The 19297-nt window shown below is 55.5% G+C and overlaps 1 protein-coding gene across 1 annotated transcript; it reads left to right on the top strand.

Annotated features, from left to right (window-relative positions):
• The first annotated feature begins 4814 nt into the window (after positions 1 to 4814).
• HLX (H2.0 like homeobox) lies at positions 4815 to 11027 on the top strand. Its single transcript, XM_027075006.2, has 4 exons — positions 4815 to 6681; positions 7419 to 7598; positions 8398 to 8582; positions 10328 to 11027. The coding sequence occupies exons 1-4, from the start codon at positions 6087 to 6089 to the stop codon at positions 10808 to 10810; spliced, it is 1443 nt and encodes a 480-aa protein (XP_026930807.1). The 5' UTR covers positions 4815 to 6086; the 3' UTR covers positions 10811 to 11027.
• Positions 11028 to 19297: the final 8270 nt, after the last annotated feature.

The raw sequence follows: 19297 nt of genomic DNA, 5'->3' as shown, positions 1-19297 counted from the left end.
TCCTAAACCCTAACAGGGATAATCGTACCTCCTCTGCATCCTTACAATTGGTTATTTTAAAGAACAGGTGAGATGATTTATGTGAACTTGGCTGGAGATCTGTATTCCGAAAGGGTGACCGCTTTCTCGCGGTCACTTTAAAGACATAATACAAGATCTTTCCATATTGCTGGCAATATCGAGGGTAACAGCTGCTGGTGCTCACCGATTTTAGAAACCTGTGTTTTCGCAAAAGGAAGCGTCAGCTTGCATCACAACAACGTTGCTGGCACAGGACGGGCACAGCCAGGCAACGATGTAGAGATGGCCCAGCAGGTGTCAGCAGAGAACCGAGTTTTGGTACTCTACCAGCTCACCAAGGGGTGTAGGGGATGCTGGGGCCTGGTGGGGGCCAGACAGGGCCGGCAGGAGTCTGCCACCAAATGCAAAGCTGTCTCAATCCTGGTGGGGTGCAGGTGGGCAGATTGGGACAGAGATGGAGACAACCCTCTGGCTCTACCTAAAGAGCTCTCATTGGCTCCAGGACCCTCTCTCTTCCAAGGGCCCCTTCCATTCCTGCCTTTTAGTCCCTCTCCGTCTTCGGAACCTATGCTATACGTTGGAAAACTTATCTCAAAGGAAAGAAAGGTTTTGTTTGTTTGTTTGACTGTTTGGTTAGGGAAATATAACTTTGGGAGTGATTTGCTTTTTCCCCCTCTCAACACCGAAGTTGTTTTGAATGTATGATTTTCACCTACACCTCCTTCTCCTACCTTAACATTGAGCTCACTCACTAGAGACCAAACCCTGGCTATTAGGATCTGGTAATTTAGGCAACCCACCCAGCTTCCACAAGGCTAATCCGCTGAGAGTGTGCAAGCTCTCTCCCAGCTACCAAACAGAATCTGTTGAAGGAAGCACTAAATCTTATGTGTTAAAGATGGTCTCTCATAGTTTACTCTTCTGGGGACATGATTTCACTGCAACTATATGTGAGTCTTTGTTACACTGTGCCCTGTTGAAATGGATTCTACTATTAAGTTTTATGAGGTCTGAGGTCTTTCTTGGCTGCATGTGGAGAAGGTGACTTGGAAAGACAGACAAGTAGCTCTTTGCAACAGGAGGAAACCCCAAACCGCTTGCTTGCTCTTCTGCTCGGTCTCTAAGATCCCCAGTGAGTACACGAGCATGTGCATATGTGTGTATGGGGGGGGGGGAGTAGTACACGTGTGTGCAGTGGTACATCCTAGTGATGGAGGGAAGGAAATAGGTGAGAAACTCTGTGAGAAGAAACCACAAATGGGATCAGACCCAGAACGTTATCTGAGTCTCTGAAGCCAGAGCTGTGGGCAGGAGGTCAAGGGCAGGGCCATGATCACATAAAGAGATGGCCACCTATGAGTCAGCCATACCTGGGGAATGAGAACAGGGCAAAGGAAGAAATCCAGTGGCTATGGACCTTGTAGTGCTGTCACACTGTTATTTGCCTTTCCTACCCCATATCAAAGTCTAACTATGTTCAGAAAAACTTAGGAACTTTATTTAGTTCTGGATTAACTAAAGTCTCCAGGAAAGGGGAGTTGGGGTCTGCTTAAAATAATCCAAGGTGTGTGTGTGTGTGTGTGTGTGTGTGTAGTATCTAGAGTCCTCAACTCCAGTATGTAGCATCCACAAGGAACAGAAGTCCCATACCTACCACTAAATGTGAGGGCTGAGCCCCACAGTCTATAAATCTTCAGCTGGCAGAATGACAGCAGAATATAAGCAGATTCCTACATTATTGGAAATCTCTCATATCCTCGGCTAGGTAAGCTAGGCTTCCTTCTCTTTTTGACTGTGAAATGTTTAGTGATTTCCTTCTTTGTCTTTGAAACCACGAGGTACTGTGATTGAAATATTTTAAAACATTTTAAGGGCCAGGGAGAGTCCCCAAGTCCACAGAGCAATTACCTAGCACATTATTTTGCCTAGAGTGTACCAGAAAAAAAAAACCCACAACAAAAGCAGATAGCAGATCTGGACAGCGTAAGCCCTTGTAGACTTATGGCACTACAATAAACAAAGGTCAGCGTTCACTCTCCTTGAGCTTTTAGGCTCAGTTGGTGTGTATTTGTGTCCCCAGGTTTGGGACAAGAATTTGCACTGGTGTTTTAAATACAGAGGCTCAAGGGACAGCCAAAGGGTAAGGGGACCCCTCTCTTGCTTCAGTCAATGCAGAAACCTCTGTTTTCTGCCCCTTCTTTCAACCCTAGATGCCATCCCCATAAGCAAAAATGTTACATTATGAAAGGAATCTTATCTGGCATTGTCCATTCCCAGTATGGTGAAATAGTTTCTGGCTGGGTGTACCCAGCAAAAGGGGAGAGTGGAGTGCATTACAGACAGCCATCAGAATTGATCAGAAACCCCAGCTATTGTGGCCTTTGAGTATAAACAAGTACTTCTGTTACTCTATTGTCAATTGTAATTTGCCAGCACAGCTTTGCGGCCTCAGATGAAATTGTCTTTACTGTTGCGCTTCCCCGAAGGCAACGCAGCCACATTTAAGCTCAAATTAATTCGCTTAAGGGAGGCCCTCTTTACTCCTGCTCGAGCCTGGAGCCTCGTGGCTACCAGGCCCCCGGGAGCCCTCGCCTCTGCCCCCAGGGCCTCCCCGCCCGTCTCAATTGCTCTGGACCAGTTCATTTCGCCACAGCTCGGAGCCGCTCGGAAAGCAAAGATTAAAGGGGAAAGTCGCAGCTGTATATTTATATTTTCATTGCTAGAAGGGAATTGATTTCCGCGCATTTATTTTGGTAGTTGTAATACACAAGGGCGGATTTGCGTCACCCGAGCAACTTGTCGGTGGAGATAAAGTTGCACAAATATTGAAAGGGGAAGTGCTAGCAGTCATTATAGAGTTTTTCTCCGGAAGAAATAAGGATTTCTGCAGTATCCTAAAATACTAAGGCCGCTTCTATTTTGAGACCAATCTCGCAGGCACATCCGCTCATTTAGTACGAGTTTGAGCCCATCAAAAAACAGGAGGTGACCTGAACTCCGGCGAGCCCGGGGTTTCCTGCCGCTTTCTTGGTTCTGAGGGGTGGGCAGTAAGGAGGAGGGGAGTCAGCGGACTCAGAAAGGAGCGAGGGGCCAGCAGCGGCGAGACCTGATCCCTGGAAAAGGGTGTGTGTGGGGGGAGGGGGGGGGAAGCAGGGGGTCGTTCCAAAGGTTTCCTTTTTTTGCGTTTCCCTCCAGAGTTCAGAGTAGGCCCGGGTGGCGCTGACGCGATTGCAAGGGGGCTGAGGGCCTGGAAGAGCAGAGGAGAGCGCTCTGAAGTTGCAATTTACAGCCAAGCCAGGGGGGAGGGGGCCTTCGGGGACACAGAGGAACGCGCGGCGTGGCTAGGAGTCTGCAGGAAAACCCCCCTCCGGGCCTCGCCTTCGCCAGTCCCGCCTGACCCCGCGCTCGAGGCCTTCGAATGCTGCAGACGCGGGTCGTGGATGCCTCAGGACACCCCAGGGGCGCGCGTTCCGCTTAGTCAGCACCCTGCACCCACCCGCCCCCTGAGGGACGCGTCTTGTTTGGGGGCGGGAGGCAGGGGTGCGGCCTGTAGAAACTTGAGTTTGAACTTAGGCCGCTGTTTGAATGTTTGCGGTCAAATTGGAATTAGAAGTGACACTAGAAAACACAAGAAAAAAGGGTGTATGGCCGTCCCTAAACACACTTGCGCTGGTGACCGGCCCTGGGAGCCGTGAAGTCACAGCGAGGCCGCGCCCTTGCAGCGGAGTCTCGCCAGAATCCCCGGCCTCGGCCTGAAACTTCGCCACTGGAGCATTTCAAGGAGGGTCCAACGCCCCAAGCGGCTTATGCCTGTCACTCCTTTGCCTCTGGCTAGAAACAGAACTGGACTTCCTAGATCTCTTACCCCAGGTGCCCGTGTCCTCAGCAGATCCCACCGCTCCATTCCATCTCTGGAAATAACACCTCTGTCCTTGCTGCATGGAGCCAGGCATGTCCTTTAATAAAAGGAGAGAGGGAGACCCCGAGAGGGAGAGAGAAAGACCGAAAGGGGATGGGGGCGCGGGTAGGGAATGGGCGGGAGGCGGTGTTCCAGTGCTGACCGGACGGAAGTGATTGATCAGTGATTAATTACTTTCCAGGAGAAAGTCAAAAGCTTAAAATGACAGCAGCTGCAACAAAAGTCTAGAAACGACTAGAAATATATTTAATTAGCCCACATCCTGAGCCTTGACATAGGCATGGCAAGTTCTGTTGCCTCTGGGTTTGTTTGGTAAGACCTCTTGGTGCTGAAGTGAAATAAAAAATGTCACAGAAGCTTTACTGCAACTATATTAAAAGTTTTCTTGGGGGGGGGGGGAAGAAATACCATAGAAGCGCAGAAGTTCTGTTAGGAGATGCTTATTAGGACAATCGAAAACAAAAGATTTCGTGTTTCATTATTGTTATTATTTTATTTTCTTCCTGAAAATGTGCAAGAAGAACTCATCTGGGTGGCCTGTGGTTTGTTTGGGAGAGGGGTGGGGAAATCCATTCTGACTGTAATTTAAAAGAGAACGAATTCTTAAAATAGAGATGTTGATGTCGCAGAAAACCCCCACTACACCCACCCTACGCTCTAAAGACCCAAAGCACGAATGGAAGACGTCGACTCCGCTTCGTCTTCTTTTCCGACCAGGCCCAAGGGGTTCCTGGGGAAACCGTCACTGAATTGAAAGTAGTATTTAACCCCAAGGAAATGTGCTCTTGTGGGCGCTTGCAAAACAATGGACCCCACGTGATCTGGGGCTGTGGTGGAGCTGAGAGGGTGACATTTCCTACAAGGTGCAGCAGAGGAGGGGACGCGCGTGCCGCTTTCCCGGGTTTCGGGACGGCGGCCTGTTTTGTTGTCGTCTGAGGCTCCCGGGAGGGTTTGGCTGAGACCAAGGGAGTCGTTCGGAGACATCCATCTTATTTTGTTTGAAAAGTTACTCGTCCAAGTTGTCACTGCGTGACAGCCTGGAATAAAGCTAATTTGCGACCGCCCCTCCTCTCTTCCCTGAAGGTCTCGGAGGCAGCAAGGCTGACGCGGTGCTAAACTGGGCGGGGACTCCGCGCCCCCAGCTCTCCCGCGCCAGAGCTCAGAGCTGAGCAGCTTGGCAGCCGGAGCCCACGAAGGATGAGGACATCGACTTTCGGGATAAAGGCTGAGTGAAGAAAAATCAGGCCCGAGTGAAATCAGGAGGAGGGAACCCAGGGGGCCGCCTCCCCGTGCCAGGAGGCGGGCTTTGCACCCGTGAAAATACACGGGAGCACCAGCTGCTCTGGGCAAGCGCCCCAGGAGCGCTGGGACCAACTCTCCACGTCCGATGCCGGGTTGGAGCTGCAGAAGTTAGTGGAGGGCCACAACTCCCTGCAGCCGCCGCCCGGGCCCCTACGCGCGGGACCCTGCTCAGCCCACGCGGCAGCAGCAAACACTTTGGCGTGGCCGGGGGCGTGGCCGAGGAAGCGGGCCACGCCCCTCTTTCCCAATTCCCCTCCACTTTCCGCTCCCATTGGTCACGAGGATGGCCAATGAGCGCTCGGATCGAGGTCCTACCCAGGGTCTGACTCCGAAGCTCCTGCCAAAACTTTGGGAGTTTTTAGAGAGGAGTTTTTTTTTTTTTTTTTCTCTTATTACTTTTTTTTTTTTTTAAGCTAACGGATTATTATTGTTGTTGTTTTAAATTTAGCTCGCAGGGCTTAGCTGTTTGGGTTTTCTTTCGGTGCCCGGCCCCTGTCTCCCCGGCTTCCCTGGAGTGTGCGGAGCCGCGGCCCCTGCCCGCCTAGCAGCTCCAGAGCCCCTCGCTCGCCTCCGGCCCGCGGGGAGCGCGGGCGCCTCGCCGCCTTTAAAGTGAGGCCAGGGGCCGAGGCTGTGACCGGCCGGGATCCGGGCCTCGCCTCCTCCCTCGGTGGCGCTAGGGCTCCCTGGCCTGTCTTCAGTGCGGACGGAGAAGCGAAAGCGGATCGTCCTCGGCTGGGCTGCCGCCGCCTCCGCGACCCAGAGCGCCCCTCCCCGCGCACCCACCCACCCAGCTACCCGGCCGGGCCCGGCCGGGCCGCGGCGGCGCTCGGCGCACCCAGCCAGAATGTTCGCCGCCGGGCTGGCTCCCTTCTACGCCTCCAACTTCAGCCTCTGGTCGGCCGCTTACTGCTCCTCGGCCGGCCCGGGCGGCTGCTCCTTCCCCCTGGACCCCGCCGCGGTCAAGAAACCCTCCTTCTGCATCGCAGACATCCTGCACGCCGGCGTGGGGGAGCCGGGGGCGGCCCCGGAGGGTCTGGCGGGGGCCTCGGCCGCCGCCCTCACCGCGCACTTGGGCTCGGCTCACCCGCACGCCTCTTTCCAAGCTGCCGCCAGATCCCCGCTTCGACCCACCCCGGTGGTGGCGCCCTCCGAAGTCCCGGCTGGCTTCCCGCAGCGGCTGTCTCCGCTCTCAGCCGCCTACCACCACCATCACCCACAGCAACAACAGCAGCAGCAACAACCACCGCAGCAGCAGCAGCCTCCGCCTCCACCCCGGGCTGGCGCCTTGCAGCCTCCGGCCTCTGGGGCGCGGGGGGTCCCGAATCCCCCCCATAGCGGCTCGGCCCCGGCCCCCTCCAGCAAGGACCTCAAATTTGGAATTGACCGCATTTTGTCTGCAGAATTTGACCCCAAAGTCAAGGAAGGCAACACGCTGAGAGGTAGGTCTTGGGCTAGAGGCTGCAGGCCTCTGACCACGGCCCTGGCGCACTCCCAGGTCCCAGGGCCGTTTGGGATGCCTTTGAGTATTTTCACAATTAAGGACAAGTCGGTAAAATGAGGGAGAAGAAAATGAATTGTAAGAAGACTGAAACGTTAGGTGTAAAACTCACCTGCTCTGCATTACAAAAAAAAAAAAAAAAAGTTTCCAGGGATGCTTTAAAAAACACACGTCACAGAATCATTATTCCTAAAAATCCGTTGGCATAAATATTCGCTAAAATGGCTATTCTCTGTCTCTTGAATCACATATCTAGAGAGTGAGCTATATTAATTTGACAGGGGAAACCCTTTCGGGGAACACTTTCCCTTCCATTTATCTGATGTCTAGTGAAATGCCACTCAAAGAATGTAGATAAACAAAATCGCCCCTCAGCAGAGTGGGGGCTCCTTCACGGGGGAGGGTGGAGGTCTCCTGAAAGTGACTGCCTTTTGGCCGTTTTATATAAAGCCCTTCCTTGCTATATGTGTGGACGTGGACGTGTGCGCTACACATGGGAACATTTTGTGCATCGCCCCTTGGCCTCTGTCGGGGAGAGAGGGCTTTTGGGGTAGAGACAAGGTCTCTCGCGACTTTGCTGCAGGGAAACCGAATCGAGGTGGGAGGGAAGGGACAACTCAGCCGGAGAGTGTGGGTTTGCCCGAGGTGTAACCAGCTCTTCTTTTCCCTCGTCCCCAGACCTCACGTCCCTGCTAACCAGCGGGCGGCCCGCAGGCGTACACCTTCCCGGCCTGCAGCCTTCTGCCGGCCAATTCTTCGCGTCTCTAGATCCCATTAACGAGGCTTCTGCCATCCTGAGCCCCTTAAGCTCGAACCCGAGAAATTCAGTCCAGCATCAGTTTCAAGACACGTTTCCAGGTACGGAAACCCCGCTGAGCGACGGCCTGACGGGGCGGGTCGACTGACTGCTCATTCAGGATTGACGCCTGGCGTGGCCACCGCGGTTCAGCCAACCCGGGGTCGGTGCAGGAGGCTACCAAGCCCGGAGACAGAAACCGAAAGAGTTCTCAGCTAGCTAGCTCACCCCTCGGTTGGCTCCCGGGGGCAGAGGGTGGGGGACCCAGGGAGGCCGTGGGCGGTGGGGTGAAGGGGCTTTCCCTAGTCTTGCCGCCAGAGAGGGGCTTGAAAATGCAGCCAGAGGTGTTGTTTTTTAAATACACACAGTTTGGAATGACTTCAAACGCTTTGGCCAAGGAGAGGTTCTGTCGGCGCACACGTTTGCAAGAACTTACACACACACACACACACGCACACACACACACACACACACACACACACACACACACACGAGAGTCAAAGCTGTCTTCTCTACATCCTAAGGCCCAACCGACGTTTTCGCCAAATCTTTGCATGCCCAAAGGCCGAGCATTTGGCTGATATTTTCCCTTTGGCATTAATCGATGAAGCTCCGGCTTCTCCATTCCACACTTGCTTTAGGCCTCACGCCTAAAGTCTCAAGAGCTGTAGGATTCCATTTTAGACAGGCCATTCCCAGTCGGCGCGAAGGGCTATCCGAATGCGGGGCGGGGTGGGGGGCAGATGTTAACGCAAAAACAAGTCTTAAGCAGCGCGGTGAGTCCCGGGCCCGCAGACCGCGGACATGGCACTGACGCGGCCCTCCTGTCTTTCTCTTGCCCCCGCTACCGCCTGGTGGCAGGTCCCTACGCTGTGCTCACGAAGGACACCATGCCGCAGACGTACAAGAGGAAGCGCTCATGGTCCCGGGCTGTCTTCTCCAACCTGCAGAGGAAAGGCCTGGAGAAAAGGTTTGAGATTCAGAAGTACGTGACGAAGCCCGACCGAAAGCAGCTGGCCGCGATGCTGGGCCTCACCGACGCGCAGGTAAGCCGGTTCAGGCGCCCGCGCGCACCGCTCCCTCGGGGCGCGGCCTAGCCCCAGGGCTCCCTCCGCCCCGGCCCACTCTCCTTCTGCGGGGGAAACGCAGGGTCTTGAATTTCTCGAGACCTCGTACACGTCGAAACTTGAGGCAGGAGGAGGGGGGATGTGGGGGTGAGAAGGACGGAAAGAATAGCCCATCCCCAAAGATGTATGTCAACAACCGCAGCATGTTTATTTTGGCCAAAAGGCGAAAGAACAGCAGAGAAAGCGAATAGGCCGCAGGAGATAATAATTATGTACTCGACTGTAGTGCAATTCGCTGTAGGAGGCAATTTATTTCAGAAGAGATAAAAATCCAAAGTCAAGAGATTGTTGTTGGTCCCCCCCCTTCTTCCTCCCTCCTCCTCCTGCTGCCGCTGGATTGTGAAATCCCCATTTGTGAGGAAGTGAAAACATCATTTCAAACGGAATTACTTAGTAGGGCGAGGAGTGCCCTTAGAGCAGAGCCACCACCGTCTGTCCGATTTTCTAACGGCACAGGCTCTCAAGAAAATCTCTGGTGGGGGGGCGGGGAGTGAGAGAAAGAAAAAAAAAAAAGATTTTCTTAGAATACCTAAGAGCATTTCAGCAGCTTCTGCCTACTTGATTTTTTTTTTTTGCAAGGCAATGGCGAATTGATCGTGTTTGAATTCAATTTTTTTCTTTTTTCCAAATTCAAGAATTGGACCTTTTCTCCCCCCCCCCCCCCGGAAATAGAAGAGGCACTTTGCTTCCACACCCCACAGCAGTGGCCTTTGCTCCCTGGGTGCTGAATGTTCTGAGTAGAGCAGAAGCCAAAAGCAGGCACCTTTTCATAGCTCCTTTAGGTTACCCCCCCTTTCTGTCCTCCCTTACACAACTCCACCCCCCCCCCCCCAGCACACACTAGAAGAGCCCAGCCGTTTTCCACCAGCTGTGGATGTTATTTTTAAAAGGGAAGCTGGAACTTGTGTGAACAGCACTAGGTCCCCCAGGGGATTGTATATATTTATATAGATTCTCCACCCCATCCCTACCCCCTTCTTCCACTCTGCACAGGTTTCATTACAGCATTTTCTAAGCCCGCTGAAGGATCAGTTTATCCCAGGCAGGGGCAGGACTTTATCGGTTTCTGAGTACCTACCTGCCAAGGAAATGCTCTTCTGCTGAAGGTCCAGTGGTGCCCCCCCCCCCACCACTGAGACTAACTCTTTTGAACCCTCTTTCCCCTCTGTTCTCCCCACGGTTTCTCCTTAACAAGAACTGCTTTCGTAGAAACTTGCCTTGGGTAGAGGCAGTAGAGGGGCGGACCAGCTTAGCAGAAATTGTTAACGTTGGTTCACCAAACTCTTGAAATCATGGGTATATTTTTCTGGGCTAGGGGTCCATAATTTAAATCAGATTTTCGGAGAGCCCTGACTCGAGTCGGGCTAAGACGCATTGATTTGGAGCAGAAATCGTCCTTCGTCTGCTTTCCAACAAGCATCCACGTCATTTCAGGATCAGGTCTGGAGGGCCACATTGTGAGAACCAGGCCTAGTGGGTTCCGCAGGCGAGGATCCCTGGCGAAGGCCTCCCGGAGCTGCCTCTCGGCCCCTGCGCCGGGCACAGGGCCCGGCCGGTGGCAGACAGCTGGGGACCGCGGCTCCAGGCCGCGCGCGAGTCGGAGTGCGGCGAGCCCGCGTCTCATCTCCGTGTCCCTTCTTGTCTCCCCACCTGGTGCGGCGCAGGTGAAGGTGTGGTTCCAGAACCGGCGGATGAAGTGGCGGCACTCCAAGGAGGCCCAGGCCCAGAAGGACAAGGACAAGGAGGCGGGCGAGAAGCCGTCGGGCGGCGCCGCGGCCGCCGACGGCGAGCAAGAGGAGCGGAGCCTCAGCCGCTCGGAGGGCGAGGCCGAGAGCGAGAGCAGCGACTCCGAGTCTCTGGACATGGCCCCCAGCGACACGGAGCGGACCGAGGGGGCCGAGCGGTCACTGCACCAGACCACGGTCATCAAGGCCTCGGCCGCCGGCGCCCTCCTCCCGGCCGGCGGCGGCGGGAGCGCGGGAAGCGGCGGCGGCGTTGGCGGCAGTTTCGGCTTCGGCAGCCTTGGCGGCGGCGGCGGCGCGGGTGGCGGCGGCGGCGCCTCGGAGCTGCTGCCCGCGCCCCAGCCCACCCTCAGCGGCGCTCCGCAGAGCCCCGAGCCCGCCCCGGCGCCGCTGGGCGGCCTGTAGACTGCGCGAGGCGAGGGGCCCCGGGGCCCGCGTGCCGCCCCCTGCCGCCCAGGGTGGGCCGGACTTCGCGCCCGCTTTGCGTTGGCAATGGGGCCAGGGCGACGCCGCGGCGGAGCGCCCTTCCCTGCGGTCCCACCTGCCCGTCGCCGCCGCGCAGGTGCCCAGAGCCGAGGGGGGGTCTCAGTGCCCCCGCCCGAGGCCCCCTCCCCTCCCCCGCGCCGGCGAGCAGTTCACACTGTGAAGTGTTGGACGAAACAGTTCCTCCCCGCACTCGGGGCTGTGGCGCAAGGACGAGCTGCACATAGGACGACACAAACTTGTAAATAAAATGTTTACTACGGTTTGTAAAGGCCGCTCGGCTTGCTGGGGTGGTGCGGTCGTTAAGGTGGGGGATCTCCCACCCGGACCTCAGCCTCGGGGCGCTGGAGGCCGCAGCAGCTGGAGGTGGGAACTAGTACTTTCCTGCGGGGAGGGGGGGGGGGAGGAGGGGAGTGCAGCAAGCTGAGACCCGCCTGGCTGCAGAGATCGGCGTTGGGGCTTAGAGGTCCCTCCAGTTCCGAGGGCCCCTCGGCCGTAGCCTGCGCCCACCGCCACAGAACGGGCGCTCCACCACCCTGAGTGTGGCCAGAGGACCGAGGTGGCCGCGGAATCTGTTAGGCCCGTCGGACAGATGGCTTCCCCACCCGGGGTCTGGGCCCCATGAGTGTGCCCGAGGGCTTTCCTTGGCTGGAGAGCCTGCTGAGTTGGAGTGGAGATGTCGGTGATGCGGGCGGGGTCAATTTAGCCACAGTCAGTACTTACAACGTGGCGACTCAATGGCCGGAGTGGAGCTTTGAAGCAATTCCAACACAAACCGCTCCTTGGGCTTGGATGGCGTAAGGGGAGAAGGTAGTGTCCTGGAGGAAAGGACAGACAGATCACAGTGGTTAGGGTTGAAGGGCCAGGTCTGAGAAGGCTTTAAAGGTGCCCGAACAATCGTAGGCCAGTCGGGGAGGTGACCTGTTCGAGGTCACACGCAAAGTCAAAACCGGAACTCAGACCTCCTGGCTCACATTTGCCCAGTGATGGGTCTACAAAACTGTATTTCCCAGCCCCATCCACTCACAATCTCCCTGGGAGTTAGGCCACTGCAGGTGCCCAGTGAGTCCCTCCCCAGCTCCAGCCCCAACAGCCAGGAGTTGAGAGGCCATTTCCCCATCACACTGCAGCTGGGATATTTATTTTGCTTCCACTCTGCAACTGGGATGGACCATTTCAGGTTGTTTTGTTTTGAAAGGCTAGACAGTCAAACCTCTCTCCCAGACCTGTCCTCTCTGGGCTCTCTTTCCCTCGAAACTACAACAAGTCCAGAGTTTGTATAAAGCTCTTTTGGGAGATTTAAAAACAAACAGACTTCGCTGACAAACCTGACCCCGAGGGTCTATTTGACAAGGCTTCTTACAGGCCCACCATCCATGCCAAGATGTGGTTCTCTGAGAGGATGCTCTGTCGAGAGTGATGTTCCCCCAGAGACGCTGAGGTCAGCGAGCCCAGGACACGTCCCAGTCCCCAGGCTGGAGTGAGAAGGTTCTTAGTGGTTCCCCGATCTGGCTTAGCTTCCATTCCATTTTGACTCATTGACTTGAGCACAAAGACCTCCGCTTTAGAGCAGAGGCCCCAGAGATAGCCTTCTTTGGCCTGGCGTAGCACAGGGGTGCAAGTCTGACCATTCCCTGCCCCCATCAACCTCCTAGCATCCAAGTGGAGCCGAACCCCTTGAGGAATGTGCACAGTTGGGGAGGGGGAGTGGCGGCGACCAGGGTGGTCCACTGTAGGAAAGAGAAGGGAAAGGTAGAAGGCTCGAAGGAGGGGCCTTAAGTTAAATGGGAACGTGAGCTGGCTATTATCTTTAAATGTGCCTAGAGTTTCCAGGCACAGCAGCCTCCATACCTGCTTGGGAGGGATTCCTTCACCACTCCGCGGGCCTTACCACCTAACCGCAGGATTCTTCCTGTGCCCCAATTTTGCTTTCATTATGGAAATCAGTTTCCTCTGACCCCTGAAATATTAAAATGCTGTAATCAGGACATCCCAAGGACACGGAATTTTGAGGCACTTAAATCCAGTGCTGGCATTCAGGAGAATAAGGCAGCAGCAAGGATACCTAGTTGAGGAGCTCAGCTGGGGAGGAGAATCGGACAGGAGCTGGTGCTTTAGACCACAAGGCCTCGGGGTGCCCACTGCCCTGATCTCCCTTCGCATTTCTCCTCCTGGGGCCCGAGATTTTGTTTTTTTGTTTTTTAAGTAAAGGAAATGATCTCCCAGGGACTGTTAAATGAAATGATTTCAGGTACATTTCGGCCTTAGCACGACCAGGATCCGCTAGACCAGAGGTTGCAGCAAAGCTGGGGTACTGGGAAGGAAATGAACCTGGCAGCGGGCACCGGGAGGTGGCAGTGGGGATGCTCCTGGAGCGTTTCCTCCGCCACCCCCCACTTCTCCTTCTGGAACATTTCCCCCGTGAAATTCTAAGGGGCTTTACTCTGGGCGGTGGAGTTCTCCCACATTTTCATCAGGAACGGGGTATCACAAGTCCAGGAGAAGCTGAGGGTTCATTTGGAAGAGGAGCAGCCACAGGACGAAGAGTCGTCTCTAGGCCGGCCCGGCGGCGGAGAGGAAACACCGCATTTCGGGCCGCGTGGACTCGTCCCGGGTCTGCTCCCTCGGTCCAGGGATTGGGAATTTTCCCGGGCGCGCTCGATGCTTGCAAGCGCGTCCAGGGAAGCTGGGAATTCTTGAACGAAGACCGAGATTTCTAAGGCGCGGAAGGGAAGGCCGAGCGCGCTGGGGCTTGCAGGCGGCGGCGGGTGCGCGCGGGCCCCGGGGCAGAGCCGAGCCGCCACCCCAGCTTGTGCCGCCCAAGACTCGCCCTTCCCGAAGAGCAGCCGTAACTCTGCCCGGGCTGGGCTCTGCCTCGCCGGCCGCAGTGGTCCTCGCGGCGCCCAGTCCTCGGAGCAAGGTCCTCGAGGCGCAGCCGGGACGTGCCGAGGGGTGGCGACCGCGCGTCTCGCTGGGACCAGGCAGCGGGGGGTGGGGGTGTGTCTCAAACCCCCTCGGGTGCACGCGCGCACGCACCCCAATTACACACACAGGTCAAAGCGCCACATGCTCACAGAAGCGCCCAGGAACGCAGACCCAGACGGAGACACGAGAGACCCTGTCCTGGCCGGTTCAGCATTCTCTGGGCACAAACGCGCGAATAAAGTTCTCCCTTCTGCATTCGGCAAGGCAGAGTGAAGAGCCTCACGCCGTCTTCTTCGGCCACGGTTGGTGGCCGGGTGGGTGGGGCGCTGGTCTCCAGAAAAGCTTCCTTGCGCCAAGCCTCGCCGGACAAAGCCCTGTAAGCCGGAGCCGAATTCCGCTCCAGTTGTCCGCCTCAGTCCAGAGGAGACAGGACCTGGAGTCCGGGAGTTTGGGGGAGCGGGTGGCCCTCGCTGTCCTGTCCCCTTCCGGGGCCACGGCTGTCAGGCCCCGTGGAACTTCAAGGCGAAGTCTTGTCTCCAAGGGAGGCTCTGGCCCGCACACCAGCCAAGGTGTTCTCCAGTTCTCCTCACCCCACCGCCTCGCAAGGATTCGAGAGTAGCGTGTGTGTGTGTGTGTGTGTGTGTGTGTGTGTGTGTGACTTGCTCAGACTCCGGTTGTCACAAATCCCTGTGACTCCCTCCGCACCGCAGAGGGGACCAGTGGCTCTGGGATCTTTCCTGCGGCTGCTCCCTCTAGCTGGGGTCTAGAAGTGAGGTGTCGGCAGGAGTTTGAGGCCAGCACGGAGCAGGTGAGCTCTGAGTGCGCAGCCTGCTGGTCCCTCCTGTTCTAGGTCGTGGAAGCTAACCTAAGTGGAGGGTGACCCCAGATGCCCCTGCAGTCGCAATCTCCGGGAATTTAGGGAGCCGCAGGGTGGGGCGGGGATCAGCACCTGGCAGAGGATATCATGGGGGCGCTCCAGACTTGACTTTTAACCGTGTGGCTTTAACCAGTTGAGTTTTACTCTATCCCCAGATCAGTCCCCGCCCCCCCCCCCGCTTCCCCCCAAGCCCAAGCCAACTCAAACAGATCCCCCAGCGTGCAGGGTGGGGCCTAGAACAGCTCTGGAGCAAGGTATGGGGAAGGGAGGCGCGAGGCTGAGGTCCACGCACCCTCCTCCCGGGGGCGCAATGGTCTGTTTTGAGAAGGAGGAACCGGTTGAAAGACTGAGTGCTGGGCCCTCCCCATAGGACACGGTGACACTAAGTTAAAGAAGGTGGAGAGGACCCTAAACAGACAGGGCCCTCGCAACCCCCCCCCCCCTTCTTTAGCCTTCTGGCGAAGGAGGGCTGCACTGTCCATGGTCTTTGTGAAGATCCAGCTACTGGGTTTTATGGAGGACTCCAACTGTAGGTGTTTGGGCTTTGGGAGATACACCTCGATTTAACTGTGCTCAGGCATGCATCTGGCTCCCAGTCTTTCCTTTTGAGGTCGTGACGGGATTGGCCGGGGTCCTGAAGACAAATGAACTGCCTTCTCTGCAGGCTCTCCTCACGCACGGGATATTAAAACCTGCAGCGGGCACCCTCCTCCCCCCACCCCCGTAGTCACTCTTTGGATTTCCTAACTGCTACATGGGAGGCGTGCACTTTCCAAACTATTCCTTCCCCTCCAAACCCTCCATGCCCCCACCCCTGCCCCACCGGGGTTCTGAAAGGCTGGGCCCCCGCCGTGACTGGCCTGGGGCCTCCGACAGCTCGGACAGGTGAGCTCAGAGAATGGGTGGTCCTTGGGTCCCTTAGATGTTCTGTCTTCTGTCATTTTATGAACAAGCATAGATGTCGTGGCAGGTGTGATTACTTCTGACTTCTTCATTTTAAAGATGGGGCAACAGAGGCTGGGTTCTTGACACTTGCCCAAGGCCCCCTGGGGAGTGAGTGCCAGGACTCTGATAAGGCTGTGGGTTTAGTGCCTCCTGAGGGGCAAAGGGAGAGGAGTCCTACCAGACACAATTGACCAACCAGATTCTGATCTGGATTGTTACAACTCAATGGCTTTTTAACTTTTTTTCTTAACTGTTTATTTATTTTTGAGACAGAGAGAGAGCATGCATGCATGCAAGCAGGGGAGGAGCAGAGGGAGAGGGAGACAGAGAATCTAAAGAGCCTGGTGCGGAGCTTGAACTCACCAACTGAGATCATGACCTGAGCCTGAGTCGGATGCTTAACTGACTGAGCCACCCAGGTGCCGCTCAGTGGCTTTTTAAAAAGGGGGCATAAAAGGCACTGAGCCTGGGGGGAAATGTGGGCTCCAACTGATCCATTTGTTCTTCCTTTTGGTAGTCCCCAAGAGGTGTCCCTCCAGGAGTTGCAGGCCTGGGCCTCTCCAGGATTGATACCCCCACCCTTCAGCCTGTACCACCTATGTGGCTTTGCTAATATGTCTAAGGCCACATCCTGCTCTTGGGACATGACATCATTCTTGAGTGTTTCTCTGTCTGGTTGCTGACGTTTGGGATTTGGGACAGCACAAGGTGTCCGAGAGCTCATCATGCTTGTCATGCAGCCACTGAGCTAACTCCTTCTCTCTCCCCCGGTCCTTAGACCTAGTCCCAGCCAGCAGATAATGCCTCCTCCTTTCGCACAGTTCTGGGTGGGTAACAGACCAGCCATAGAAGGTGGTGGAGGTGACAGCGGCTACACCACCTGACCCACGCCCAGAGCTCGAGGCTTCAGTGACCCCAATGACAATTTCTGGGGGGTTTTAAGTATGGGAAGAGGCTGGCATATGGAGCTCGGAGTTGAGGGTGTCAGAAGGAGCATGCCTGACCCCAACCCCAAAGAGCCCGAGAAGCATTCATTCATTCACCAATTATTAAATGTGAGACCTTGGGAAATTGGCTTCAGTTTCTTCATCTGTACAATAGGAAATAATGTTACCTAACTTCTAAACCACTGTGAGAATCAATTGCATGGTAAAATGTTAAATGAGAAAGTGGATGGCGTATTATATTCCTTCCTTCCTTTATTAATTACAGTATTTACTACCTTATTAGTATTTGCACAGTTGGAAAAAAAAAAAAGGCAAGAAATCAGATCCTTAGATGGAGGCTCATGAATTCAGGGCAGTCACTGTGTCCCCGGGGAGGAACCTTTGAAAGAGTAGAGCAGAGTGTTTGGATACAGTGTGTCCACAGAGGTTGTGCTCAGACCCCTCAACTCTATGGGAAGACCAGTGGCATTTCTTCTTGGTCCTTCAGGCACTGCGCCTGGCATTCTGTGCATACAGCAGGTGCTCAAGACAGCGCTTTTAGGTGTGGTTGGGAGTTTTCCTTGGGAGCTGGAAGGGGAAGGAGCCAGAGTTTTCTGACACTTCAGGTTTGAGGGAAACTTAAGTATCTGGGGTCCAAGGAGGGAAAACTATGTGCCCACTGTTGAGGTCATGTCAGGACAAATGGAATTTGGGGAGTTCTATTAAGTTCTTAACTAATCGCATAGAGGGAAGTCTTCAAAACGGAAAGAGGATATCAACTGTCCTTTTAGCTGGGAAAAGGCACCCTTTGCTTCTTGAGGGCAAGGCTGGGCTCTGCCTTAGGGTCGGAGCAATTCTAGCACCTCGCACAGCGCTAGGTACGGGGAAGGCGCCTCAAGAAGTGTTTACTGAATAAATGAGTAACACACTGTTGTGTTCCTTGTGGTTACTGATAGTCCCAGTGGATCCTCAGGAACAACGTGATCGGTGGTTAGCACTGTGGACACAGGAAGAAGTGAGCAAAGAAGGCGCGGGAACTACTGAGTGGTGACTCCGGTAGGAGGAGAGGACTTGGAAGTCCCAACTCATTGGATGAGGCTACCCAAGGGTCCCGGACACTAAATCCGTTGCAGAAGAAGAACATAAGTTCCCAAGCAGCGCTCCATATAGATGACGAAAGCGCTCGTTCGCGCACGTTCATCTGGAGAACGTCGTCCGTAGGTGGGCATCGTCGGCCCCATTTTGTAGGTTGAATGACTCGCCCACAGTCACCTCGCCAGTAGTCAACGCGAGGACCAGGACGGAAGCCGGAGACTGTGTGCTTTCCGGGGTGGCCCGCTCCGGGCGTTAAGATCCGCGCCGGCGTCTCTCCGCACAGTGAGCGAGCGGGCTGCTGTCAATGTGCACCTTGCTTTCTCCTTCTGCTGCGCAAAAGCGTCGGTTAGTTTCGCCGAGTTCCAGAGCTCCCCCCACCCCCAACTGCTCACGCCCCACTCGCCTTTGGCGATTTCAGGGTCAGCAAATTTCAGCCGCGCTTTGATTTGTCAGGGCTGTTTATTTGTGTGTGTGCGAATGGGGTGAAGAGTGCACCCCGCACTTTCCTGCACGTGGTGCGAGCTCAAGAAATGAGCCAATGAATGAATGAAAGAACGAATGAACTAATGACCGCAAAAGATTCCTTATCTCGCAGGCCCCACAGGCGTCTGGTTGAGGATCTGGCCATTTTCTGGATCCTTCTATGGGAGACAATCGGAGGCCGCGCACGCCCTCCAAAGGAGTCGCTGCGCGGCCCGGCTCTCTCCGCTCCCGGCGCAGACTGTGCTTGAAGCCTCAAGCCTTTACGAAGGCGCCCGCCCCCCGCCCCGTTCGCCACTCATTTGGGTCCGATGGAGGGTCCCAGGTCCTCTGTCTTCTTGGATCCCCAGCGCCCAGTCGGAGGTCAGCGACCTCCGATGGTGGTCCGACGTCAGCCCCGCAGCGGGTGGGCTGCGCCCGGCAAATCTGAAAGTCTTCTCGGGAAGGCTGCCTTGGGTCCCCCGCAGCGATCTAAACCGCATCCCTTTGTTCTCATCTCCCGCAAGGTTCCTGCCTCCTCCGCCGACTTGTCTCCCTCGGCGAGGACGCAGTGGGTGAAAAACTAGAAAGGAAAGGAATGAAACTTTTCTATGACACACAATTTAAAAATGAATGTCGACCCACCGTAATGCAAATGTTCCCCTTTCCTTCGGTCTCCACTCTCCCAGTCCTCCTTCTCGCTTTGGGCATCCCCATCCCTTCCCACTTTTTGTTTCCCCCTCTCTCCTCCTCGTGCCTGGGTCTTCCTTCATCCAGCAATTGTCCACCTTTCCACGTAGGACTTTCAGAGGAGCTGGGCCGCGCTGGCGGGGCTCGAGGGCAACCAGGGCAGGCGATGTGGTGCAGGGGCTGCTCCAGAAGTCGTGGGCTCCAGCCTCGGCTAAGACCCCAAATGAAACGAAAGGCAGTTATGTTGTTTGAAACTATTATTAAAAAACGAACGGCCCGTAAGATTAAAACAACAACGACCCGCGATGATGTCATCCTCATCAGAAGCATGGTTCAAGAGCCAAGAGAGATTGATGTGTCGGTGCACGTGAACCAGCCATAGCCTCGGTGTCATCTGTTAACACGTGCATACATCATCTGCGCCCCTACTATGCGCTGGCGGGTTCGGTTGGGGACCATCAGCGGCTCCAGAGGAGCAACAGGAAAGCGCCC

The sequence above is a fragment of the Acinonyx jubatus genome, chromosome E4 (genome assembly GCF_027475565.1).
Source record: "Acinonyx jubatus isolate Ajub_Pintada_27869175 chromosome E4, VMU_Ajub_asm_v1.0, whole genome shotgun sequence".
Lineage (NCBI taxonomy): Eukaryota > Metazoa > Chordata > Mammalia > Carnivora > Felidae > Acinonyx > Acinonyx jubatus.
This window is presented reverse-complemented; position numbering and strand designations above follow the sequence as displayed.